The sequence below is a fragment of the Eriocheir sinensis genome, chromosome 3, assembly GCF_024679095.1.
Source record: "Eriocheir sinensis breed Jianghai 21 chromosome 3, ASM2467909v1, whole genome shotgun sequence".
NCBI lineage: Eukaryota > Metazoa > Arthropoda > Malacostraca > Decapoda > Varunidae > Eriocheir > Eriocheir sinensis.
The window spans coordinates 10,629,270-10,656,305 of record NC_066511.1 but is presented as its reverse complement, the minus strand read 5'-3'; the positions used below and the strand labels follow the sequence as shown (position 1 = coordinate 10,656,305).

Sequence of the window (27,036 nt, the reverse complement as noted above, 5' to 3'; positions counted from 1 at the left end):
TGGCCATCAAAGTGCCACAAATTCTCATTGCTGCAGTTTTGTTTATAACCAGCTGGATGTCCAATTAAATTAGAGTACAGCTTTTAACAGCACATCTACAACTATTTACAAAAATATATATGGGTGTTTTCTTTCTTCCCTCACCTTTAACATTAATAAATTTCCAAGCCTGTATTAATGCTGTGAAGTCATCGATATGATTCTTTGATGTCTCTGATTCTGAACTCTAAGTGAGCATTCAATGAGGAAAAGTTTCATCTCATAAAAAAAAAAATTTTAAAAATCATATAATTTAACAAAATATATTGAAAAATATAATTTCTAGAGTTATCTCCTGATTTGAAAGCCTCATTTCTGGAATACAATAAATGTGTAAAACTATATAACAGTGTGTGTGTCTGTGTGCGTGTGTAATTCAACACGGCCTGATGACAAGCTGAACTCATTGTCACCAGCAAGTACTCTCCCAATTCAAGCAAAGCTCATTATAATTGATCCCTGGGCACTGCTGGGACCTTCATACACCACACCCTTTCCTCAATGAGGGACGGTAAACACTCCTTGTCAGCAGATAAATCTCGGCCTGAGCAAGGTTCAAACCTCAGCCTGCCTTGATCCAATGAGCTATCAGAGTGGTGTGTGTGTGTGTGTGTGTGTGTGTGTGTGTGTGTATATTTGCAAATATGTATATGTATATATATACAATACTTAAGAGTACATAAAATTATGTTCAAAGAAAAATCAATAAGCACTTGCTATCCTCAGAATGTTAAACAAGGTATCCTTAAAACAGTATGTTAAAGTTGCAAGATATATCAAGTGTTTGGTCTGATAAAAACACTAAGAACTGTATCTTAAGATAGTTATTGAAGGAAATATAGCAGAAGGATGATAACTGAGTGAAGGATAAATGAACAGGAACCTTATTAACCCTTTCCATCCGTGACACAGACGTCAGCGTCACAGTATGGAAAGGGTCAAGAGGAAATGGAAGAGGATTACTCCTCTTCTTAACCTCTCAATTCTTCTCTAAATTCCTCTGAATCCTCTTCCATTTCCTCTTAAGATGTTTAGAAGAGGATTAAGAGGAAATGGAAGAGGATTAAGAGGTTAGAAGACGACTAACGGTGACGCCGTCAGATGCCGAAGTCACCAGAGTGAAGGGGTTAAGAGTGGTAATGCAGGAGAGGTTAAGAGGCAGTTAATGAAGGGATTAAGGTGAAAGAAATCAATGGTGGGTACCTTGAGCAAGTGGGCGATGAAACAAGTTGTGGCATGCATATGAATAAAGACTAGATGGGGATGTAAACAGAGATGGGAAATTAAAATCGGAAGCATAGAAGTTGAGGACTATGGTACAAATTACTGAAATAAGGAACAGATGCTTCTAATTCGACTGAGCTAGGATACAGATTTGTGTCAAGGCCATAACTGTTCCACTATACATAAGGGAGCATCTGCATGAATTAATGCAGCCACTACTAGAGGGTGTTGAGTTTACTAGGCAAAGGGGATACATGAGAGATCTCGTGACTACATTTTAAAGCTATGGAAAAAAAAAGTATGGAGCAAATCAGTGCCACAGTTAAGAAAAAGAAATACCTAAGAGAAAGGAAAGGTTCCATTCATCATATATTACAGGTGACAGGAGAACCATACAGAACATCAAAAGATTTGAAGTGGGTAGATGCCTTTTAAATCAAACAATGGCTTTTCAAAATTAGGCAAACTTATGCAGTTCTGACAGAATGAGCGCTTCAGAATTAATGTATGACAAACGTGATGTCACCATGACATTCTGTATGGATTCATGTATGAGAGAAATACCTGTTAATGCAAGAGAAGTAGAGACAGTAATATCAAGTTGAAGAAAAAGGCACTGTCCTGGCACCTTATGAGAAACAATGAAGAGAAGTATAAAGTGAGGATTCTTGAAAAAAAGGAAGCTTACAAAAAAGATCTGGAATCCCTCATAAACAGTGAATATAGTGTACCAAGAACAACATATGATATTCTGAGGAGGGAAGATGAAGTTGAACTATTTGAGAAAAGATTTGTCTGAACATGGATGTGTGAGGCAACAGTGAAAAGAAAACGGGTCAGAATCGACGGAGAGAGAGTAAGCTACAGGACTGGTGCATTTCAACCAACCCTGACTTTCTCTGTTGAAATAAAGGCATAAAAAGACACTAGAAAAGGTTATAAGGAACCAAAATGCTTGAGCCTTATGTGAATATACACCGAGTTAAAATATTAAGTATACATAATTAAGGTTTATCAACAAAACAAGATTTATAAATTCATGAGTCGAGGGATTTTTTCTTTCTTTCTCAATAATGGAGTATTAAAACATATAGTATGTACTTGTAATATTAAGTCGCTCAATAACACATGGGATAGATTCTGTAGAGGATAGCCATTTATAAAACTGTGTTGTATACAGAACATTAGAAAGCAATTTTCTTATCAACTAAAGCATTCATTTGGTCTATGTGAAGCAGTTACACTGGTATTTTGAGACAAAAACTTGACTTGATGAGCCTTTAGAAAGGACTCAGCAGCTGTTACTTGACCAGGACTTGAGTCATGCAGCAGCTGACAACAAAGGACACCCAAATTTCCACACTAATTCCTATTCTCAAGTAAAGACTTTTTTGATAGACTACCATGCTAATTTTGATAAACAAGTATAATTGAAGTGGTATTATATCCAGTTGCTAATGTGCTATCACAATGCAACCAACAATGAATAATACCTTTAATACAACTCATTACCTTGTTTAGCAGGGCAGGGCTCACTTTTTCCCAAATAATACATCCATGCTTTAGAAAATAGTATGCAGGTTAATGAATGGAAATTATCAGGCTGGATGGGAACTTGCATCAAACTGATGATTATCAAATTGATGGGTTCACCTGTCAACAGCTAACTGAATGAGAAAACAACAGTATGGACCCTAATTTACCATATATTCCCTACCAGTATTCCTAAATATGAACTGGACATTGAAAATGGAATAATACATGACTCACAAGCACATTGACAGTTTCATGGGATTCTTTTCTTTCCCATTAAAAAAAATATATATATTAAGACAAACCATTATACTTATCACTTATTGTAGTGGGGATGTCCTAAGAACAAACATAAAATGCAAACAAAAGACATGCTATAAAAAAAATGAAGACAAGGAATGTAAATTTTGAAAAGGCTACCACTCATATTACAATACTTATGATGTAGAGGTCTTTCAAGGAATGACAAGAAATGATACTCAAAAGAATACACTTAAAAAAAAAAAAAATAATAAAAAAAAATGCCAACATTAGGTTACACTATGTATTACTGATAGTTATGTCATGAATGTGTTCCAGTAAAGGAGGACTATTTAATACACCCAAGTGATAGCACCAGATGAATGGCAACAGGTCAATTATTGGTGAATATGGCCTCAATTCCTATATGGATGATGTATACAGTAGTCTAGACAATTCTTTGATTCTAAGAGTTAATTACCAATGCTGCGGTGTGGTCAGGCAGCTCAACCAACACTCCCATCGCTTTTTAACAAAAATCAACACATTGTAAAGGTCACAATACCACGTGCTGCCAAAATCAGTAATTCACTATATTGTCCATACTGTTGTTTTCTCATTCAGCTACCTGTTGACAGGTGAACCCATCAATTTGATAATCATCAGTTTGATGCAGGTTTCCATCCAGCCTGATAATTTCCATTCATCAACCTGCATGCTATTTTCTTAAGCATGGATGTATTATATGGGAAAAATTTTTAAGTTACTGACAATGTAGAGGGTTGATATACAGGCTTCTCATAAAACATTTTATTTCCCATTAAGTAAAAATTTACCCTAATTATGAGGTTATAATGGAGTTATAAATATTTTTTGGGTGCAAACCAGTCAAATTACATGACAATGAAAATTTTTAAGTTTTCTATGAAGTTATCTTCTGACTTATCCTTCCATTATAAGTCAAGCAGAGGTATTCAATGAAAAACAAGATTCTTGCCTGCAGACCAAGAGCTTGACAAGCATGCTGCCAGCCTAACCAGCTGAGCCAAAGTGGTCTGTTTTTGCTCAACTCCTATGTGCAGGGTGTTTTACTATTGTAGTGATAAAGTCATTAATAAATATTCAAATATATAGTATATAGTATAATATAGTATATTAGTCACATATCACGGCTGCCACTATAAATAAAATTCACCTAACCACTAATGGGGTGGGGTTGTCCAAGAGGCCCCTCAAGACAACCTACTGGCACTATAGGCAGGTCCCCCCCCCCCCAAAAAAAAATGAAATAAACAAAATAAATATTAACAAAAGTAAAGCTACTTATATTGACCACCAAACTATTAACACCCTTGCCAGAATAATGTTCTTGATTTGGTAAATGACTAACCATACAACCAAGGGGCTACATAACTATTCATCTTTATATGAATGCACAGTAAATTTGTCAATCAGTTGTGCACTTCGAAACTTACACTGGAGGCCAGGCTGGAGATCTCCGCCTGTCAAGTTCACCTAACAAACAAGAATCTCCTCCCTTTTGCTACCTTTGCTTGTGGCCCCCGAGTGTTTTCAACGAAAGGATATATCAAGACAGGAGATAACTGTACAGATGGGAACACCTAGAAATTCTCATACCATCATACATTTAACCAGTGTGAGGGTTGCACAAAAATATTCTCAACATTTGATATTTTCTTCTCTAAATGAAATAAAGTAGGATATACATAGTTTTCTATGAAACACCCATATATCAGCCCCCTGTAAGAAGTCTATCATTATAATTATGAGTGAATGATTCTGACGGTAGCTATGTGGTATCTTGACGCTGCCTGATTCTTCCGGTGCTTCAGAGTACTAAAAGTGTATCACTCCATGAACTTTTCTTGGGTCCCTCATCAACATTTAGTAACCATTAACAATGAAACAACACTTATGATCAAGATGCTGTAATTAAAAGGAGGCACATGATATGATTCTGAGTTAGAATGTTTAGACTAGATGGTGTATATGAATCTTGAAATATAATTACATCCTGGACCCCACAACCAACAAGACAAATAAATATGGCTACAGTATTGAAAACTGCAAAGGAAAAGAAAAAATGGTATATACTAACACAAATCTAAATACTGGTATTTTTTGTTTTTTTGTTTTTTTTGTGCCCTATTAAAGGTAGGCATTTCTTTCTAAATTTGCATTTAGAAGCAAAAGTGCAGTAAATTCTCAAACACATGTTTTGAAGTGGTAAGTCAATTAACTACAATAACGAAGACCATAATTTTGACAACAGGTATACATATGCAGTAACACAATAGTTATGTAGACATCTCCAAAACAGAAAACCAAACTGATGCCTATGTAGTAAAGGTAAGGCATATGCTTTAGCTGTGGGTGGCCTCAGTGGTCATCTCCCATATCACTGACCCTTGAGCCTGGAGTAAGCAAGAACTCTTTGGTTTACCTTCTCCAGGTACCATTTTATCGACCAGTTCAAAAGGGTCACAGAAAATCTTTTAGAGAGGTACTCATGTACTTGGTATCAATGTTTGAGTGATGGTCTCACATTCTCAACTTGTTCCAACATGCAGCAATTATTATTATTATTCCAACTAAATCCCTTAACACTAGATTATATTGACAAAAATGAATTCAATGACATCATATTAATAAAAGTGTGTATCGAACTATTGGAGATAAACCTGTACAACATTCATAACATAATTAAGTTTGTCGGTACTGCACATAAACAGACAACCTCCAATGACTGAAGAATCAAGTTTGATATACGAAAGTCCTGTGAAAGCTGGACTTTTCCCTCTTACTACTACTACAAAGTGCAATTCTGGTCTGGAGCAGTGGTTCTTAACCTCTTTACTATAACGCCCCCCTCTACGAATCGATCCTTCCCTCCACACACCCCTTACATCAATGAATAAAATTTCCACCCAGATTTTAAAGAAAATGGGAAGCCCTAAGTAGACTATTGGAAACTTAAGTTAAGGCAATACTTTTGCATTTTTTTCATAATCTTCTCAATGTTAGCCCATGCTCTTGTTAAGAGAATAATAAATATAAATAGAGAAATACCTAGTTTTTCCCTAGGGCTCGCACCCCCCCTAGAAATTACTGATGCCCCAAGGTTAAGAACCACTGGTCTGGATTATGTCCTTCTGACTTAGCGAGTGGGGTACCTCTTTGGCCGACTCGGTAAGGAGTGGCTCTCCCGTCACGCTGGTCACGGGTTCAGTCCCAGGCAGCCGGCGAATACCTCTAGTTGTCTTGATTAAATTCTCGTGTTTCGATACGTGAAGAGGATGTGTGGGACCGGGAGTAGTAGAAAAAGGGAAAAACCGGGGCATTTCACTTAATTAACTCATCTATTGTACGATTTCTTGGTGTTTTCAAATGCTGACTTAAGTCATAGTGTGTAGTGATGCCACATTCAGTCATAATGTAAATATTGGCCTACGGCAAATACCTTCAGCATGCTTTCATCATGCTATAATTAACTCTGGGATGTATTCAAATTATTTGTAGGTAATAAATGACACTAGGGAAAAACCATCATATGAGTAATTACATGTAGATAACATAAGTGCTGCTAGCACACACACACACACAGAGAGAGAGAGAGAGAGAGAGAGAGAGAGAGAGAGAGAGAGAGAGAGAGAGAGAGAGAGAGAGAGAGAGAGAGAGAGAGAGAGAGAGAGAGAGAGAGAGAGAGAGAGAGAGAGAGAGAGAGAGAGAGAGAGAGAGAGAGAGAGAGAGAGAGAGAGAGAGAGAGAGAGAGAGAGAGAGAGAGAGAGAGAGAGAGAGAGAGAGAGAGAGAGAGAGAGAGAGAGAGAGAGAGAGAGAGAGAGAGAGAGAGAGAGAGAGAGAGAGAGAGAGAGAGAGAGAGAGAGAGAGAGAGAGAGAGAGAGAGAGAGAGAGAGAGAGAGAGAGAGAGAGAGAGAGAGAGAGAGAGAGAGAGAGAGAGAGAGAGAGAGAGAGAGAGAGAGAGAGAGAGAGAGAGAGAGAGAGCGTGAGTATGCAAAGTTAATGCAGATGGACTGGACTGTAGGCTAAATGCAAACTCCAAACATTATTTTCGGAAGCCCTGGTTGTTTGAATAACAAAAGACAAAACTGCATGCTAAAACATGTTAGCAATAGGCCAATGAGCAGCACTAGACCATCAATCAAGCAATGATGCCAAGTCTGCAAGCCCCTCCCTAAAAGATTTTCTGATGATAGATGGGCTGCATGATGAATGCCCGCTGGGATTTGAACCTGGGCCCAAGCATTTGTAGCTAGGCATGTTAACCACTACACCACAGAGACACTATGAATGAGTCACTTTGATTATATAAATGGAGCATGTCTAATACAGGTAAAGTAAAAGTCCAATAATTCAAACATGGATTTTCTGAATAGTCCAGTACTCTAAATTATTTAAATGGCTGACAAAATATCAAAAAATGTAATAACTGAAATAAAATTAGGCACCAAATGCACTGAGCAGCACCAAGTAGTGGAGTCCGGAAACAGGAGACTCAAGAGAAAAAAAAATAAGTCTAGGGGTTGGCAACCGAATATTCACTTCATTTTTGGAGTGGATAGTGCCCTATGTCATCAGAAAGATGGCTCCCACAGCCTCTACAAGTGATAGTTCTGAGTCAATGCTCGAAAACAATGAGTGAAAGTGACATGTAAGTAGGTTTATGGAATTTTGCAGTGCAGTAATATCAGATGAAATGATTAGAATTAGAATGAGAATTAATAGATTAAGTAAAAATACTGTACTTAGGCAGCCTCAACTTTACTCGAAGGAGGGGTTTGCTTTTCCAACATTATCTCCTCATTGTTTGGAGTTTCCATGAACCTACATTACTTCTTTGTGATTTTATTACCTTTATACTGCTGTTAAGCACTTCTATGCATTTGTGGCGAGTAATTGTACTCTGAACTATTATTATATTCAATATCTAAAAATTTACCAAAAAGTATAGCCTCAATTATCCTAAATGGAGAACATACATCAATAAATGGCAGCAAAACTAAAATTAGATATGTATATAATTTTATGCAAATTAGTTCTCAAAGAAGAGGTGAGCAGCATGGAAACAAACACTTCTTGTATGCTTATACCTCTGCAGTCTTCTTCCTTCAGTGACACAGCTTTTTAAGTAACTAAGAAACTGTATGATACATTCCTAGCTGCTCTTCAACCAAAACCATTTTTTCATCTTGCCTTCAACAAATTTCTTCTAATTGGTTTGCTTTTAATGGTGGAAGTCTCACATAACCCTCAGGTTTTATTAATGCACTCATCTCATTTTCTACTTAACCAACTACTCTTCTGTTGTCATATTTTCTTCTATCTTTTAACCTTTTCAGTGCGCAACGTGACATGGCCTCCAACCCTGTGTGCAGTTGGGCAGGGGGTGTGGGGTCTCTTTTTACCTTCATTTCTCTGTAACTATGCATTGTAGCAAATATTCAAGCATATCATGGGAAAGGCAAAGGCAAATACTATACAATTAGCTTATTATCATTGCTATGTTTCATATGATGACTGAGCAAACGTCATACAAAATAAAATAAAATAAAATAAAATAAAAATAAACACTTCTATATTACATTTAGTATAATTTAGTATATTATTCCCGTTATCACTTGGAGGTTGTGACAGCCAACTAGGCGGCATGCAGCAGTTTCACGTATGAGGGTGTGGTTGTGTAAGAGGTGGTGGGGGCAAGGACAGCCCACTATATGACGTGGACCAATCAGACTAAAGTTACAATGGAGTGTGGAATAGTGTTGGAACATGTATTGTGAGCGGGAGATTCAAAACTGATCAATTGCCACGGCGACGATTTAGCACCACCAGCACAGACTCTGCGGCGTTGTTGCAACGATTTAGCACTGAAAAGGTTAAACCTTCAGGAAAAGCATAGGAGTGTATAAAACAAACTACTATAAAAATGGCCATGAAATGTATGTGGGAGCCTGTGTGGCCGAAGGCGGCAGAGTAGCCCAGAACATCCCACACAGCCAAAACCCACGGCTCACCAAAACTAAAATCCAATAGGCTCCTATGGGAGGGGGGGGGGGTCATCCCCCTTAAGGGCATTAAGACAGGTGAATGTACATGAAACCCCTAATGGGGGGAAATTGCCCCCCTCGCTCCCCCATCATTTTTCTACAATTCATTGCCTTGTGCTACTCAGTCTTCCACAGCCATGCTGAATAACACACACATTTCATTTCTATTTCTACACTTGTTTTGATCTTTACATTTTTCCTATGGTTTACTGGGAAGTCTGAAGGTTAGTAAGACATATGACAACACAGGATACTTTGTAAGGTAAGAAACAAGATATGGGCACATTAATATAAGCCATCTTAACCCTCAACAGACCTGCTATTAGCACCAGCACACATGAAGCCATCTGTCTCCCAACTCATGCATGCATGTATGTATTATGTACCTGCTGTGCTGCTCAATATTTCATGGTTTTGAAAGTAATTGTAGTGTTTTGATCAATTTCAATTAATTGAAGGAAGAATCATATGAACTTTCACCTCAAAAACTTTAAAGAACCATACAAGAATTTGTGTGTTAACAGTGGATATAATAGGTTCTGATAACACTGGCTTCTGAAATACCTCTCCCATCAGACTATGTTCTCTTCCTTACCCTCACTACCACCAAGGCTGATATCATCATTGTTTTTTCTTGTTCATTCATGACTTAGGTGAGGTAACATGCTTCAGAGTAATTTGTTGCTTCAGGTAAGTTTGAGTGACATACAAATGATGAACCCCATCTTGTTTCCTATACTGTCTGAGCAGTTCAAGGTGAAAGACTCCAGTGCACATGCCTTTGAATTGTTTTCTGCATTTAAACACATTAACAGCATTATACTCAAAACAAAAATGAAAAAATAAGTAAATAAACAAATATTAGCAACTTTTGCTGATAATAACACTTTCCTCAATGTCTGCAATGAATTCTATAAAACTGGAAGCTGCAAATATTACACACTTTTTTTTCAGAATATAAATAAATACATACAATGTATTTGGCAAGAAAGCAAAACCTTTTGCAAGGACTCTTGACCAAGAACATTAAAGTTTAAGATATCTTTCCATATGTCATTCATACCCAACCTGAATTCAATACATTTTCATAAATCCCTTTAGAGCATCATTTTTAGGAATGGACTCAAATTTTCACACCCTTTGAGTGATCCCTAAAAAGAAAGACTGGCCACAATCAAAGCTGTGGCCATCACCACCACATGACTTCTCACCTGAGGAAGTACAGGGAGACACCACTGCATGGAAAATAAATTTTCTCCACAAAATCTACTACAATAATATCCAAACCTTAAGTGTTATTCTTTTAATTTAAAAGTACTTACGCTACTCACCTGAGCTCACACTCAGAGCTTACACCTCATCTTAACAAGGTTTAGGGTCCTGCAGCTACCAGGTGTTGACCTCCAACCAACGATTCCTAAAGTCGCAGAAGTCTCCATCGACTTGTGTTCAGTATATCAACAGAACGTATTAATATCAAACGAAAATTAAGAGACTTCGTTTATAGTGCTTGCTCTGTTATTATTGTAGTAGCTTGTGGATTCACCTTTTTTTTTTTAAATCATGCACTCAAGATTGGAGTAGCAATATTTACATATACAACCTAAATAAAATAATACCCTGCATCTATAGTTCTCACCATCCCATGGACAACTACATGTTTAACAAAAAATCGAGGTTGGGTGAGACGGCAATCAGAATAACAATAAATCGTGTTAAACCTACTATTCCTAAGCAATTGAGCATGTGTTGAGTTTGCCTAAACTTTCTTCCATTTCAAGACAGTGGTTCACAAGCATATGAAAGAAAAATAATGTAAAAATTTGTTGGTCAAAAGAAAAGTGGTAGTATAATAATAATAATAATAATAATAATAATAATAATAATAGATACTGTTTGACTGGCTAGTACAAGCATTTTCAAACCTGCAGCATCCTACCTCACTTATGTCCATACCAACGTCGTCATAGTTAGTGCCTGGGTCACCACTCTTGCGAGTCTGAAAGATTGAAACAGCTATGTAAAAAGATAGACTCAAGCATTTTTCTATCACAGATTTCCACATCTAGATATCTGTCAAGGAGTGAACTAGCCCAATATCAAATGGTGGAGGATACCTTTACACTGATAACAAAAACCTGAGTTCAACAGCTCATAATGTTAGAAGAATAAATGAATCTGATTTCCCGTCTGATACCTGATAGCAAAGTTACAAACCATCCATAGGATGTGATGAGGCAGCAACGAAGATGTACCCTATATCAGTGGTGCTGTGACCTCCATGTTATAATTTAGGAATGGAATCCATGTCCCTAAATAATAATATGAATGTATAACTACAGTAAACCCTCTGATATCCAGGTTAATAGAGCCACGGGGCACCCGGATATGGGAAAATCCCGGATATGGTGTAGGTTAAGTCTACGGACCCGAAAACCCAACTTTTGCCTACCGCATTTAATATATCATCGGCACAAATGAAGCTACTTAAGATCATGCCTGTAAGCCCACGACAGCCTTCCATGCCCGCACATACGTATATATATATGAAACGAGTACAGGGCCAATATGTTATAGCCGTAAAAAATTAAAATATGTTACGGGTTACATTTCAGCCGTGTTGCTGCCACCCCTCCCCGCTCACCCTGAGAATATATATCCTTATTATCTCACAAATGGAGCTACTTAAGCTCACGTCCATATGCCCACGTCACCCCTCTACGCCTGCGCACACGTGGATATATGAAACGAGTGCAGGAAGGATGTATTATAGCCGTAAAAACTAAAAAAATATTACAGGTTACGTCAAACTGCCCGCCTTGCCCCGCCGCCCCGAGAATGTTTTACCTTGTTTTCTGCAATATTACGTTATCTACGCTAACGCCAGTGTAGGAAAGCCTTTCCCCATCCATAGTGAATGCTTGGGCATCGTGACGTCTCTTGCAAACGATAATTAGTGACTTAAAGTATGAAAAATTGTCGGGGCGTTGCGGGGCTCTGGTCAGCACCCGCCATGGCCCCAAGGACGCGGGTGTTAAGATTCACTCCTAACGGGGTAATTAATGCTTGTACACCTGACCCATATATATATATATATATATATATATATATATATATATATATATATATATATATATATATATATATATATATATATATATATCTATCTCTCTCTCTCTCTCTCTCTCTCTCTCTCTCTCTCTCTCTCTCTCTCTATATATCTATATATATATATATATATATATATATATATATATATATATATATATATATATATATATATATATCAGGGATAGCAAAAACCATTAAAAAAAAAACATGTTTTTATTATGTACTCATTCATCCTCCCTTCCTTTGAATATTGCTCCCCTGTATGGCTTTCAGCTGCCAATGCCCATCTTCATCTTTTGGAAAGGGCCTTCAATAATATTAGATTCCTACTACCCAATCTTAATATTTCATTAGACTAGACTCACTAGAGCATTGCCGGTTGGTAGGAAGTTTGACATTTCTATATAAAACTGTTAGTACTAATGACCATCCCCTTCATAGTAATCTTCCCCACCTTTTAACCAAGTAGCAGCAGGGATCATGTTTCTTAATGGTCCTTCTAGTGGGGATCATGTTTTTTAATGGAAAAGTGAGATAAAATCATCACTCACACAAACCATTTCATAATATATATCAAAGCATTTGTGATCAGTTTATGTATCATCTATTTTGGGGGGTTTATATCATGGCACAAATTTGGCCCATCGCTGCTACACGGTAAAGCCACAAATTTGGAACGTCGCTGCTACCGGGTTAACCATGTTTGTGCTACTAGGTTCACAGAATCCCTTAACCCTCTCGCACACCGTAAGTTTCCAATAAGTTTCTGTTCCACTCATCATGCATTTCTCAGGCCCGACTGGCCTTTTTTTGCCGCAGCGATACTCCACATTCCCAGACGTATTTTACCCTCACAGATGTATCGTACCCCAATAAATTTCGTATCAATGGCTTCATAAAGACTTGTACTAGGACATGCGCAAATAAAAATAGAGGAAAATATATGTATAAACAATACAAACTTGTTTCAAGTCTCCGTATAAAGTATTGTAGACAATAAATCCTAAGTACCAACTCTTCCCCACTCGCTAGCTCGAAATTTTGTGGGCCAACTTTATTAGCCGAATATATGTTTCGAAGCTGAATTTAGTGAGGATTCTTATGGTATCCTCAAAATCCTCATACACCTATTAGTTCCCGAGTTACCCCGAGAAAACTGAATTTTTTTCCCTTTCCCGTCAGAGTAGGCGAACAGCTAAAAATCGCTCAAAGCTCATCTACGCTTCTTAGAAAGGTTGCCATATGTTACCATTAAGAAACTTACCCCAACAAATGGAGCTCCCATATTTGACGCACTTTCACAGAAAACTTAATTTTTAATAATTTTTTAACTTTTATGACGCGTTTCGCGTCATCGTGCGCCAGGACCTTTTACCCTTTGATGACGCTAAATGCGTCGTCGTGCGCGAGAGGGTTAATAGTAGAGCTTTTTCATATGTACGATGCAATACAAATCAGTTTTCAAGATCATTTATCCCTGCCCTAACGAAACTATGGAACTCTCTGCCGGAAGAGGTTGTTAATTATTGTTCATCTAATTCATTCAAAAGTAGGGTTAATTCTTTTCTTCTAAAACACCCTATCTCATTTCCATAGCTATGCTGGGCCCTCCTTAGAGACCCAATCATGTTTGGGGTTAAAGTCATTTTGACTCTTCTTTGGGGCTCCCTCATAGTTCTGATAATGATAATAATAATAATAAGCAAATAACCACTGAATTTCTTTGGCCATTAATAGATGTTTCAAATGTTTCACGGGGTCAGCATGGTAAGAATATCGTCCAACACGTGACACTAAATTTGAGTAAATTGGAGGCCATAGTGACATGTGGCAGTCAGTGAGTCACTCCTGGGTCAGTTGACAGCAGAAGCACCAAGGTTGCCATATTACGAAAGGGTTAATTTTGTAACTGAAAATATCTGGTTATATTATTTGAATGAAAAAAAAAAAAAGCAACTGCATGAATATGAGATTTATATTATTTGAATGAAAAAAAAAAAAAAAAGCAACTGCATGAATATGAGAAGAGCATGAGAATGCACACCCAATGCTGTTTTGCAACCCTCTTCTTTATTCCATATTAGCCATTTCTTAGCCACTCATGGCTTAAGGGGACCATCCGGTAGATTTCTATTTTCAAAACTATTGGACATAAAAATCTAACTCACTTATGTCTTTTAGACATGAATGACATAAGAATATTGCAGAAGTTTCAAAAGATTTTGATGAATAGAAAAAAATATAGATACGAAAAAAGATTTTTTTAAAATTTCAAAAGCTGTTCAATTTCAATCAGTTCATCACATATTTAGGAAAAACTTTTACATGAATATAAAACTTGCAAGAGGTGAAACAAAAATAAAGAGCCAGATTTTTTTAGTTTTTTGTCTGTTTATTGTCATTGTGCATTCAGTCCTCTTAAAAATGGTACTTAAAACATCAAAATCAGTTAAATTTTGATGGGAGAAATAGTGAAAAATGTGAGAAAAACTGTTTTGAGAAAACAGCCTTTAAAGTTTTTTTCTTTTTTCCCTCCTTTATTCCTAGCTCTCAGATCATTTATTGTTACTAGTCGCCAAAATTACATATTCTAAGTTTGCAAACATATTTCTAAGAATATTCCTGATGCATGCTAGCTCTTGATATTGCACCTGGTCCCCCTTACAATGTAAGTAAAAAAAATAAATAAATAAATGTTTGTGTTTGGGAAGGCGATGGCTGAGTGGTTAGCGTGTGGGCCCCGCATTCACCGCATTCTGGATGACGCGGGTTTGAATCCACCGCTACAACTTGGGATTTTTCAGTCACCACCATGTGGCATAAAACTACCCACATGCTGTCCTGAAGACCACCTATCAACCCGGACTCTAGAGGAAACCATGCACTTGAATCAAGAATGAGCCAAGAATAGATGAGTCACTATAAATACTTGCCTGCGCCATGACAGGCTGAGGCTGACCACCAGGCCCCTCAAGAGAGCCTACCGGCGCTATACGTTGACACGTAAAAAAAAAAAGTACAGTATGATCATTCTAAGAATGAGGGTTTCAGAAGGCGCCACCTTCCTCGCCAGGTTTTATCTATAATATCCAGCCTCATACTCTTCACCGACACGTAATTTCTGATTTTTCTTTGATCGTTTGGCAGGAGTCTGTGAGCGTTTTCTCTGTTCTTCCTGGACCTATCTTCATACGACGCTCTGAGCAGGCCATCGGCTCCACATTACACTCTTGACTCTCATGCCTATAGCTTCACTGCCAGACATTTGATTTATCAAAAAAATGCATTAGAAATATTAATAATTACGTGTAATGATATTCTACCATAAATATTGACGTAAACAAAAAACATTGTCCTCCACTTGAGTCAGGGGGTGCATGGGACCTTTAAATTTGCCCTTTAAATACAGAGATTTTTCCGAAACAGGCCACGGGTGAACTGTCCTAGCCCACATGTATCTCTCAGTGGCTTTAACTCGTTTTCCATATTTTTTCGTAAAATCGGACGGTCCCCTTAAAGTTAGTCAAGGCAGGTGGGTCAAAACACATGTGTTTTAGCCCTTTAAATAAAAAAAATTGTTCTGTATTTGGCTGTCTGAATGCTCCAGCAGATAAAATTCAGTATTTTAAAATTATAAAAAATCCATCACAAAAAAGTCCGTAAAATTATGTATTTGTCATGGGTTGCCCTAAAATACATATAAAGTACATGACGTAACGTCCCTCCCCCTTCCTCCTTCCTCCACCAGCAGCAGGCAGCAGCTGTCAGTCAGGCAGGGATAGAGATGGAGTAGTGACAGAGGGCTGCCACCCGTTCCTTAACCCCTAAAGAACGGGCTAGAGGGCTATTCTCTGCTCACTCACAGAGCGTGTGCGTGTTGCAAATTTTTGGCAAAATAGGTGTTCTTCATCAATGCCATGTGTAGCAATTTCAGACAAAAATAAAATAGCTCATGGTACTTATTCAATTCAATTTTTTTATACATGAAGAAGAAACAAAGTCCCTCAGATGGAGCAAGGCAGAGATATGATGTTGGGAAATACAAATTTTGGCGGGACAGCAGATGACGGGAATTCCCGAAACCTGCCTTTCTCCGCCCTAGCAGGAATTCCCGCCTAATTCCGGCTAACATATGGAATTATTCTGTATTTCAGAGTATGATGTTGCATTCCATTTTAAACTAGGTAACACAGAAAGAAATTTGTTCCATATTAGACTGTCTGAATGGGCAAGCAGGTAAAATTTCAGCATTTTAAAACTGTGGTGATGGCATTTTTTGGTCAATCACAAAACCAGTCCGTAAAATTATGTAAATATTTGTCAATGGTCATCCTAAAATATGTGTAGAGTACGCAATGTCCCTCCCCCTTCCATCTGCCTCCACTAACAGCGGGCAACAGCTGTAAGTCATGGCAGGCTACATTAATTTTAAGGTTGTCACCCTTCCCTAAAAATACAAATTCGTTCCATATTAAGGAGTGAGTTGTCCCATATTTTTCTGAGCTCAAGGTGGCAACCCTCATCGTCATGCATCGGCTTAGTAGCTGAGTGTTTCTCTAGTGTGTGTGTGTGTGTGTGTGTGTGTGTGTGTGTGTTGTAACTGAAGATGACTCAACAAACAATAGCAGCAAGTGGTGGACCATGTTTTAAAGGCTTCCCGCGGGATGAATCGTGACGGAGAACACCTGGAGGGGCACAACAGTGGGCAGGTGAACACACCTGGCGGGGGCGGGGGGCAAGGAACAGGGCCGCGCCACAGCCCTGGGCCGCGAGTCGCCGCGCCCTGGGCCTACAGCCGCCTCTCACCCCACCACGGCAGGGCACGGCGGGGCAGACTCACCGACCCCCGGGGCGGCCCAGGAGCCCCGCCAGTGCCCCGCCAGCCTGGCCGACACAACAACGACGCGTCGCCCCTGGCCGCGGCGTGTCAGCCCCCGCCACGCGGCCCTCGGCGCCGGGCTCACCTTCAGGGCCGGTGCCTCGCCCCCGGACTCGTCGTCACTGGAGTAGGACTGCAGGGCGTTCATTGCGCCGTCTCGTCCGCCGCGGCTGTACACTCCAAGATGGCCGGCCTGTGCTCCTCGGTCCGCCGCTCAATATTGGAACCTCCTCGCCTCGCGGCCCGCGCCGACACCCAGGCTCTTCTAAAACTATTTGACACCATGAGCTGCCTCAACACTAAACTTATAAATGAATAGTCACAAATAAAATTACATCTGAATATATTTTGGCTTTTTTTAAGAGCAAAGACCAATAGGCTACTACGACACATAGGTAAGGTGAGTTGGATAGGATCCGTGCGATTTATTTATTTTTTTAAAAAGTATGGAGGAGATGCAGTCAGGAAGGTTATTTTTAATATCTGCAAGGAGGTTTTGGAGGAAGGGGAGGTACCACAGGACTGGAAAAAGAGCAGGGTAACTCTGATACATAAAGGAGGGGGAAAGTATAAAGCAGAGATAGGAAATTATAGGCCAATAGCTATCATGAACACCATGGCAAAGGTATTTGGAATAGTAATAAATGAAAAGCTAAAGACCTGGATAGAGACGCAAAAGGTGCCAGGAGAGGAACAGAGTGGATTTAGGAAAGGCAGAGGAGGGCTGGAAAATATATTTACCTTAAAAGAGATTATTGAAAGGAACAAGTTGAAGAAGAAGGAGTTATACCTAGTATTCATAGATCTTGAAAAGGCGTACGACACAGTGAACAGAGAAAAGCTCATTAGAGTGCTAGGACATGTAGATGTAGATGAAAAGATAGTAAATAGAATACAGAGTCTATATGAGTTTGGAGGCTGCAGAACGCTTAACCTCAGACCTTGCTATCATTTCCGATTGGATAAAAGGAACCTTGTGTCCTTCAGTGCCTCAAAAAACTCAATTTCTCCACCTATCAACTCGATCGACACAGTCTTCCAAACACCTATCCCCTATTCTTCGACAACACTCAGCTATCACCATCTTCAACACTAAACATCCTCGGTCTATCCTTTACTCAAAATCTCAACTGGAGACTTCACATCTCCTCTCTCGCTAAATCAGCTTCCTCGAGGTTGGGCGTTCTGTATCGTCTCCGCCAGTTCTTCTCCCCCGCGCAGTTGCTATCCATATACAGGGGCTTTGTCCGCCCTTGTATGGAGTGTGCATCTCACGTATGGAGGGGCTCCACTCACACAGCTCTTTTGGACAGAGTGGAGTCTAAGGCTCTTCGTCTCATCAGCTCTCCTCCTCCTACTGATAGTCTTCTACCTCTTAAATTCCGTCGCGATGAGCTCTCTTTCTATCTTCTATCGATATTTCCACGCTGACTGCTCTTCTGAACTTGCTAACTGCATGCCTCCCCTCTCCCCCGGCCCCACTGCGCACGACTTTCTACTCATGCTCATCCCTATACTGTCCAAACCCCTTATGCAAGAGTTAACCAGCATCTTCACTCTTTCATCCCTCACGCTGGTAAACTCTGGAACATTCTTCCTTCATCTGTATTTCCTCCTGCCAACGACTTGAACTCTTTCAAGAGAAGGGTGTCAGGACACCTCTCCTCCCGAAATTTACCACTCTTTCGGCCACCTCTTTTGATTCTTTTTTTAGGAGCAGCGAGTGGCAGGCTTTCTTTTATTATTGTTTCCTTTTTTGTGTGCCCTTGAGCTGCCTACTTTGTTGTAAAAAAAAAAAAATGAGGGAAATGAGGTGCAGTTCACGTTAGGAGACGGCACTACTGGGTGGTTAGAAAATAATGACGACTTGGTTGTACTAGAACCTGATAGGAACACTCCGTTGATTTTCATCGTGTTGAACATTCTCACTTCCTCCTTTTTTTTTTTTTTTTTGATGCATATAGCGCCTGTAGGCTGTCTTGAGGGTCCTCTTAGACGCCCGTTAGTGGCGCAGGCGAATTTAATTTATAGTGGCTGACGTGTTGTATGACTTGCTCTACCTATGCTGCCCCCCCCCCCGGTGCTCCTGCTTTTTATTTTTTATCTTTTTTGTATATAGTTTGAGAGAGAGAGAGAGAGAGAGAGAGAGAGAGAGAGAGAGAGAGAGAGAGAGAGAGAGAGAGAGAGAGAGAGAGAGAGAGTGTGTGTGTGTGTGTGTGTGTGTGTGTGTGTGTGTGTGTGTGTGTGTGTGTGTGTGTGTGTGTGTGTGTTGCAGGCTGCCGAGGAGGTAGTGGGAGCAGGGGGAGGGGACACGTGATGGAGGGCGGCACAGGGGGTGGTGGTGGGAGGGAAGAAACTCACTCTATCGACACTACGTATTAGCATAATGTCCCCTGCCTCGGTAAGAAACAGCTGGTTGACTTAAATCTCTCTTAGAACCGCTTTTGATCTGTATTAAACTGTCATCACGGGAAGACCTGGTCGTTCCCTACACCAGAAGTTTGTTCATGATGGCCGCTGTAGAGGAGAGCCAGACGTTCTCCTACGACCTCGAGTCAGCACAATAAACAATGGACTGCTGACCATTTATTATTATTACTATTATTATTATTATTATTATTATTATTATTATAAGACACGATTCAGGTAGAGAGGGAGGAGAGCAGACACCGTACCTGTCCATCAGCCTCCAAACACCTGAGACGCCGAAAAAGAAAAAATGAAAGTGAAAGCAATGAGAGAGAGAGAGAGAGAGAGAGAGAGAGAGAGAGAGAGAGAGAGAGAGAGAGAGAGAGAGAGAGAGAGAGAGAGAGAGAGAGAGAGAGAGAGAGAGAGAGAGTAAAGAAGACGAGATAATATAGAAAAAGGTATTGGCTATTTGCTTGGTGTTGGGTAGAAGGTGTTGGGCTTCGCTTTCTAACTTTTGCACAAGGAAGGTAAACTCCAATTTCCTTTCAATCATCGCATGTGGTGTCCAGAATACAAGGATTGCAATATATCAGTTTTAATGTCGTATAAAAAAAAGTCATGCAAGTCGAGATGAGCAGTGGTGGTAATCCGTCGCCTTCCTGTCGCCAATTACATCACCGACACGTACGTAGGAAGCGTTTGACAATCCGTACGCACCATTCCAATTAGTACGCATATCAGAAAAAAAAACGCAGGAGAAACTTTTTTTTAATATACTGGAAAAGGTTCATAATATACCTCACTTATGTCTTTCAGGATTGGCGTTGTTTTGCCGTGGTTTGTGCGCTGTTCGCGAAGTATTGATCAAAAAATGTCGTGGCGCTTTTGTTTTATCTCCTCTCTTGCATTATTCAACTGGTGATCGTCCACCCACACGTACAATAGTTATCATCGTGAATTTCAAAGCCTTAATGTACTCACGTATCATATTCAATTTCGTTGGGTTATTTGTTAACGTAGGATATATCTACTTCGACGCAATTCAGCAAGTACTTTGTTTGTTATTTATAAAAGATTTAGTTTACAGAAGATGGATGGCTGGAAGGTAGACTTAGTTTATAAGAAATACAAGGTAGAAAGGAAGGAGAAGGTAGAAGATGGAAGGTAGAAATGAAGGAAAATATAGAAGATGAAGGGTGAAAGGTATATTTGGTTTATAGAAGATGAAAGGTAGAAATAAAGGAGAAGGGAGAAGAAGATAGAGGGAAGGTAGAATTAGTTTATAGAAGACGGAAGGCTAGAAAGTAGATTTATGGTAGATGGCAGGCAGAAGAATACAGAAGATGGAAGATAGAGAGTAAATTCAATTTATAGAAGATGGAGGGAAATGTCTGTCCGAAGGAAACTCTTAGAATATCATTATCCTCAACATCTTCCTCACCATCTCTTCTTTTTCTTTGTTTTTCTTTTTCTTTTTTTCTTTTTTTTCTTCTTTTTTTTCGCTTTCTTTTTCTTCTTTTTTTTTCTTCTTTTTGTCTTCTTTTTCTTCTTCTGCTACTTCTACTTCTTCTTCTATTTCTTCATCTACTTCTCCTTTTTCTTTTCTTTTTCTTTTACTTTTTTTTCTTTTTCTTCTTCATCTTCATTTTCACCTTCATCTACTTCTTCTTCCTCCTCCTCCTCCTCCTCCTCCTTCTCCTTCTCGTAGATATATATGTAGATGCGGAGCTATAGCTTTTTGCAACGTGCTCCTCCTCCTCCTCCTCCTCCTCCTCTTCCTCCTTCTCCGTATCCTCCTTCTCCTCCTCCACCTCTTTCTCCTCCTCCTTTCCCTCTTCCTCTTCATCGTCTTCCTCTTCATCCCTCATCCTATTCACTATTCCACTTCCAATGTTGTGGGAAGTGATCGCTAAGAATTGTCGTAACGTGGCAGGTTTCTTAAAAGCTTTGTGAAAGTCATCGCGGGATAAGATAGCTCTGGAAACGCACCGCTATTATTCTGATTTCCGTGCAAACTGAAAGGAAAATTCACTCGAAGGAAACGCATTAAACCACCACAAAAGAATCAGAGAAATAATCATACACGAATACAAGGGATCATCTTCTCTGTTCCCTCTCCCTACCCCCCCCCCCCCCCAAACACACACACACATACCCACACACACACCCACACCCACACACACACACACACACAAGTAAGGTCGGGTTAGCCAATTAGTGTCTGATACAATAGATGGAGTCGTGTTTCCGGGCACCGCTCACTAGCAAGTCTCGCTCTGTTTTCCGGTCAAACACTTCGAAAGGAATATGTTATACTTTTATCTTTTTTTCTTTCCTTTTAAATACGGTATCGCTTTGGTTTTAGTGTGGAAATAGTAGCAGTCTCTCTCTCTCTCTATTTTAATTTGTTGTCGTTGGTAGGTTGTGCATGTATACTTCATTAGAAAAAAATAGATTAAGCAATATTATTTTTGTGTCTCAGTTCATGTAAGATTCAAAGTGTAAAAAATAAAATACGAATAAGTGCATGACTGCGTAGAGTTACCGGCCACCCAGAACTTCACATTCCAGCTTAAAACAAAAGACTGCTACTATGTTGAATAAGAGATTGTCTGTTGCACCCTTCTCCCTCAACACTCCACTAAATAAAATAAGTATCCATTGATGTGTGTGTTCGTGTGGATGTTGCGTCTTCCGTTACCTCAATATGACAGATGGTACGATACTGGTACGATACGAGATACTAAGGCGTAGACAGACGCTTTCCCTTCATACCACGGCAGCGTTGTCAAACTATCGTACTCATCGCATTTCATTTTCGTAGTTTCTGACCGATAACTAGAGCAAAAACAAACAAACACTCATCAATAAAAAGGAGTTTTAACGCTAACTTCAATTTTCTATCGTTATTTGTGTAGGTACGAGAGTTTGAGGCTGAAAAGTAATAAATACGAAGTGGTGAATACGATAATCTGGCAACGCTGTACCGCGGTGCCATACATAGAGCATACGAGCACGGACATCGGAAAGGTGGGTTGGCAGGAGTGGATCAGTCATAGAACAGAAACATCGTAGCCTTCTCGAAAAAAAACAAGCAAACAAACAAAAATTAATGATATCTTACGAACGTGGCAGGACATTGAAGACGAGTGCACGGCAAGGCAAGCTCGTAATTTTCATCTGTCTAAACTTCGCTGACAAAAAGTAACAAAATGAAAGTCGGATATAGACCATCAGATCCCAAACACATGGATCTGTATTCCCTGCATGTCGGAAAAGGTCTTCTGGATGGGGTGAGGGCGCGAGGGGGGCTGGAAACTTTTTTACTCCAACAAACCATATTTCGACGTTTTCTTTCCATTTTCGTGGTTTAATTTCAAGAGGAGGAAAGTATTGGTCTCTCGCTTCAAGAGGGCGGCGGCGTCCTCAAGGAAAAGTAAAAGTCGTTGGGATTGTTTTAATTAATTTGCAAGCTCTTCTAGTGACGCAGAGTCTGGCCTGGTTTTGAAATATGTATTTGGTATTTTTTGGGACAGTTTTCTGTGTCTCAGTCTGTCTATCTGTCTGCTGTCTCTGTCGGTGTCTGCCTGTTTTGCTATCTCTTTCTTATTTCGATTCTCTCATTTGTCACTCTGCCGCTGTCTGTCTGTCTGTAATGTCGGTCGGTCGGTTCGGTCGGTCGGTCGGTCGGTCGGTCTCTCTCTCTCTCTCTCTCTCTCATTCTCTCTTTTCTCCCTAAGGGGCCGGTCTAATGCTGGCCTCGTCCCCGTGGTGGAGAGGAGGCAGAGAGAGGCGGAGGCAGCGGCAGCGGGGACGGAGGCGGGGGCGGGACCAGGGACGGGGTCGGGGCGGAGGGGGACGGGGCGGGGGCGGGAGCAGGGAGGGGCGGGGCGGGAGCGGGACGGGGCGGGGGGAGCAGGGACGGGGCGGGGGGCGGGAGCAGGGACGGGGGCGGGGGCGGGAGCGGGGACGGGGGCGGGGGCGGGAGCGGGGACGGGGGCGGGGGAAGTGGGCGGAGGTGGCGGGGATGGGGACTGGGTAGGTATGTGGTGAGAGGAAAGTGGGAGAGAATTACATATTTCCTGCCTCCCTCTTACTTTCTTTCCCTCTATTTTCCTGGCCTTGTAATACTACTCACCAAGAATTCTAAAGTCTCTTGCTGCTACTGTTGCTACTGTGTAGGGAATACGTGTTTATACAAGAAGAAGGGGGAAACAGCCTTCCCAACCCCTACCCCCCTCCACACACACACACACACACACACACACACACACACACACAACTTTCTTTCTGTGTGGCGGCGAGCTTACGCGACTGAGGACAAAAGAGATAAATAGACAGACAGGCAGATAGATAGATAGATATAAAGATATATAGATAGATATAAATATACAGAGATAGAAAGAGAAACAGATAGAAAGATAAGTCTCTCTCTCTCTCTCTCTCTCTCTCTCTAGCGCCATATACAGAGAGAGAGAGAGAGAGAGAGAGAGAGAGAGAGAGAGAGAGAGAGAGAGAGAGAGAGAGAGAGAGAGAGAGAGAGAGAGAGAGAGAGAGAGAGAGAAAGAGAGAAAATCAAGGCTAAGTAGTGTACGTCCCCGGGGGTGGATGTGAGGAAGGAAAGTGGAGTACCGCGGGGACTGACGTGGCGTGGCGTGGCGTGGCGTGTGTGTTCTGGGTGAGTGAGGGCGTGGGGTGGGTGTCCTGGGTGAGTGAGGGCGTGGCGTGGGTGTCCCGGATTGGTGGGGGCGTGGCGGGTCTTGTGGGAACAGGTAAGGTAAAGGATGGGCGCCTCAGATAATGCAGATGTGTTGCTCTGAGGGACAAGGTGCGTAAGAAGCTCGTTATCAGGTGTATTACCAACCATTATCTCCTCTTAAACGCCGAAGCTCAGCGAACTCTCCCGCACTCTTCGTCCGAGTTTTCTGCGATATATGAGGAAGATTTATGGCTCTCTCTCTCTTTCTCGCCTTCTTTCTTTTTTTCTTTTTTTCTTTCTTTCATTGTTTTTTAATCTTTTTTTCTTTCTTTTTTTCTTTCTCTTTTATATTTCTTTGTTTCTTCAATGATCTAATTCTCTCTTTCTTTTCTTGTACACTTTTTCTCTTTGTTTTTTTTTCTTTCTTTTTTTCTTTCTTTCTTTCATTCTTTTTCTTTCTTTCATTCTTTTTAATTCTTTCATGCTTTTTTCCTTCTTTCCTTTTCTTTCATTCTTTTTCATCCTTTCATTCGTTCATTCTTTTCATTCATTCATTCATTCAATTTTCCATTCTCTCTCTCTCTCTCTCTCTCTCTCTCTCTCTCTCTCTCTCTCCTGGTGGTGCGGGAGGGGAGTGGGCGTGGCAGGAATGGACGATGGGAGGCACTAGGGCGTCAGCGGCAGGAGGGAGGCGGTGGGTGCATGGAAGAAGAAACAGAGGGACTGCAGGAAGAGGGGAGGCACTAGGGCGTCAGCGGTGAACAGTGCTGGAATGGAATTAGTGGCAGAGATTCTTTCCTACTGCTCTTTGGGAATGAGGGAAATATGATGTTGATTTGTGGAGTATATTGTAGTCATTCGCATACAACACGCAATACTACTACTGCTTCTACTACCACTACTACTACTACTACTACTAACACTAACACTACAGTCACAAGAAACACACACACACACACACACACACACACACACTCCTGTGGATTAAGTTTCAAGATCTCCAAGACCCTCACCGCTTGGTTTGGAGTCCAGGACTTTCATTTATCCGACGTAACTTCTGACGCGACTCAGTCCACAAGCTTTAAGTTTTAAGTGCTCCCTAACCCCGAATTCCTCGCCGAGTGGATAGGCCGTGAGTGAGTGCGTGAGTGTGTGTTGGGGGGGGTGCGTGTGCGTTTGGGTGTGCGTGTGCGTGTCTGTATGTGGGGGAGAGCGCAGGAAGCTATACATTAACTTCTATTAAAGGGAAAGTCAGTAAGGACAAGAACTAAAGCAAGATAGTCGAAGTACTCTCCTAGAATGCCATGACGACCCCAATCGACAGCCGCTCAGGGGGGAAAAGGAAGGCCAACAAGTCCCCCCCGGCATGGCTGAATAATCTTTGCTTGCCTAGTCCCATGGGAAGTAATTTCTCTCATTATCAGAAAGTGCATTGAAGTCGCTAAAGAAATGACCAAGATTTGTAGTACTTTACGATTCACTTAGGAGAATGGGGTTGATGGTAAAATCTTTGTTTCGTTTTAAGATGAAGCACTTAGCTGAGCCTTCACGACCACCCTATACCACCAGTCATTGTTGACACGACCTTCATCATCACCATCAAAGTTATCATCACTATCATCATCATCAGCAGTCATTATTAGCCCGCTGCCAGATCAACGGTTCTCCACCTCTCCCTGTCTAATGTAAGTGCATTGCATCCAGATCGGACAAATGTTCTTATTTCATCTTCCTGTGTTGTCTGTTGGCTATGATCTCTTAGAATAATTCCTTGATTGACACTTTCTTCCCTTGGTTGTTCCTGTGTTTTCAGATCTGCTTATATGACTTGCCCGTATTCACTTTTTGTTTTAGTTATTAGAAAATCTCCAACATTTGTCTGCTCCCTAATTGTGATGCTCATTTTTTATATATTTGCCGCCTATAGCGTCGGTAGATTCTCTTGAGGACCTGGTGCATGGTCCCAGTCCTCGGCCTACCCTTGTTGTAACTGTGATACACTCAGCATATTTTGACATGTTGTAGGGTCGACTTTTACATGTTTTAGGCCAAAATTTTAAGTTCCTAAGCCAAATATTTTTCTTTGGGATACCAGTGAGTGATGCTTAGTGCGGTAATTTCTGAAAATGGAGCCTCCTGAATTCCATGTAATGATACAGGGGAGGCGGTGGCTGTAGGGTTAGCGTGCCGGTCCCGCGTTCGCAGCGTTCTGGATGATGCGGGTTCGAATGCGCCGCTACCACTTAGGATTTTCCAGTCACCGCCAAGTGGCCTAAAACTACCCACATGCTGTCCTGAATACCACCCATCAACCAGGACTCTAGGGTAACTGTCCAAGGGAAATCAAGAATGAGTCCCGGAGGGGCAGCATGAGCCAAGAGTAGATGGCGCCACTTTAAACACTTACCTGTGCCATTACGGGTTTGGACATGGACAGACCACTAGACCCAGGAAAGCATACCGGCGCTATAGGCCAGGCCGTAAAAAATAAAAATCTCATAAAAACAACTAAACTCAAAAGAAATCTATGCAGATTTAGTGAATATTTTGGGTGACTTCTTCGAACTCCGTTGTCAATAAATCGTGTCATGAGTTTAAGATGGGCAGGGAGTCGTGTGATGATCCCCCACGCCCAGGTCGCCCCAGCACAGTGACTAATGATGGACACATTAACAGGGTCCACTATATGGTTATGGCTGACACGACACTGACTATACGCAAAGTAGCAGAGGATACTGTGGTGTCATATGGCACAGTACAGTCAGTTGGTTGATGTTTTAGACATAAAAAAAATGTTGGCCAAATGGGTTCCGCGG

At 40.7% G+C, this 27,036-nt stretch overlaps 1 protein-coding gene across 5 annotated transcripts in view; it reads right to left on the bottom strand.

Moving 5' to 3' along the window:
• The window catches only part of LOC127004932 (arginine/serine-rich coiled-coil protein 2-like), a 46,625-nt gene extending 29,260 nt beyond the window's left edge, over window positions 1–17,365 (bottom strand). For 3 of the 5 annotated variants that reach the window (XM_050873207.1, XM_050873236.1, XM_050873218.1), the window contains exons 1-2: window positions 17,198–17,365; window positions 11,062–11,121 (exon numbers count right to left, since the gene is read on the bottom strand). In XM_050873207.1, the coding sequence (XP_050729164.1) occupies window positions 11,062–11,121; window positions 17,198–17,260 (123 nt within the window). In that variant the 5' untranslated portion in view covers window positions 17,261–17,365. Of the gene's footprint in view, window positions 1–11,061; window positions 11,122–16,952; window positions 17,135–17,197 lie in introns of those variants that run through there. The other 2 variants (XM_050873245.1, XM_050873227.1) reach the window with 2 other exon arrangements.
• Window positions 17,366–27,036: the final 9,671 nt, after the last annotated feature.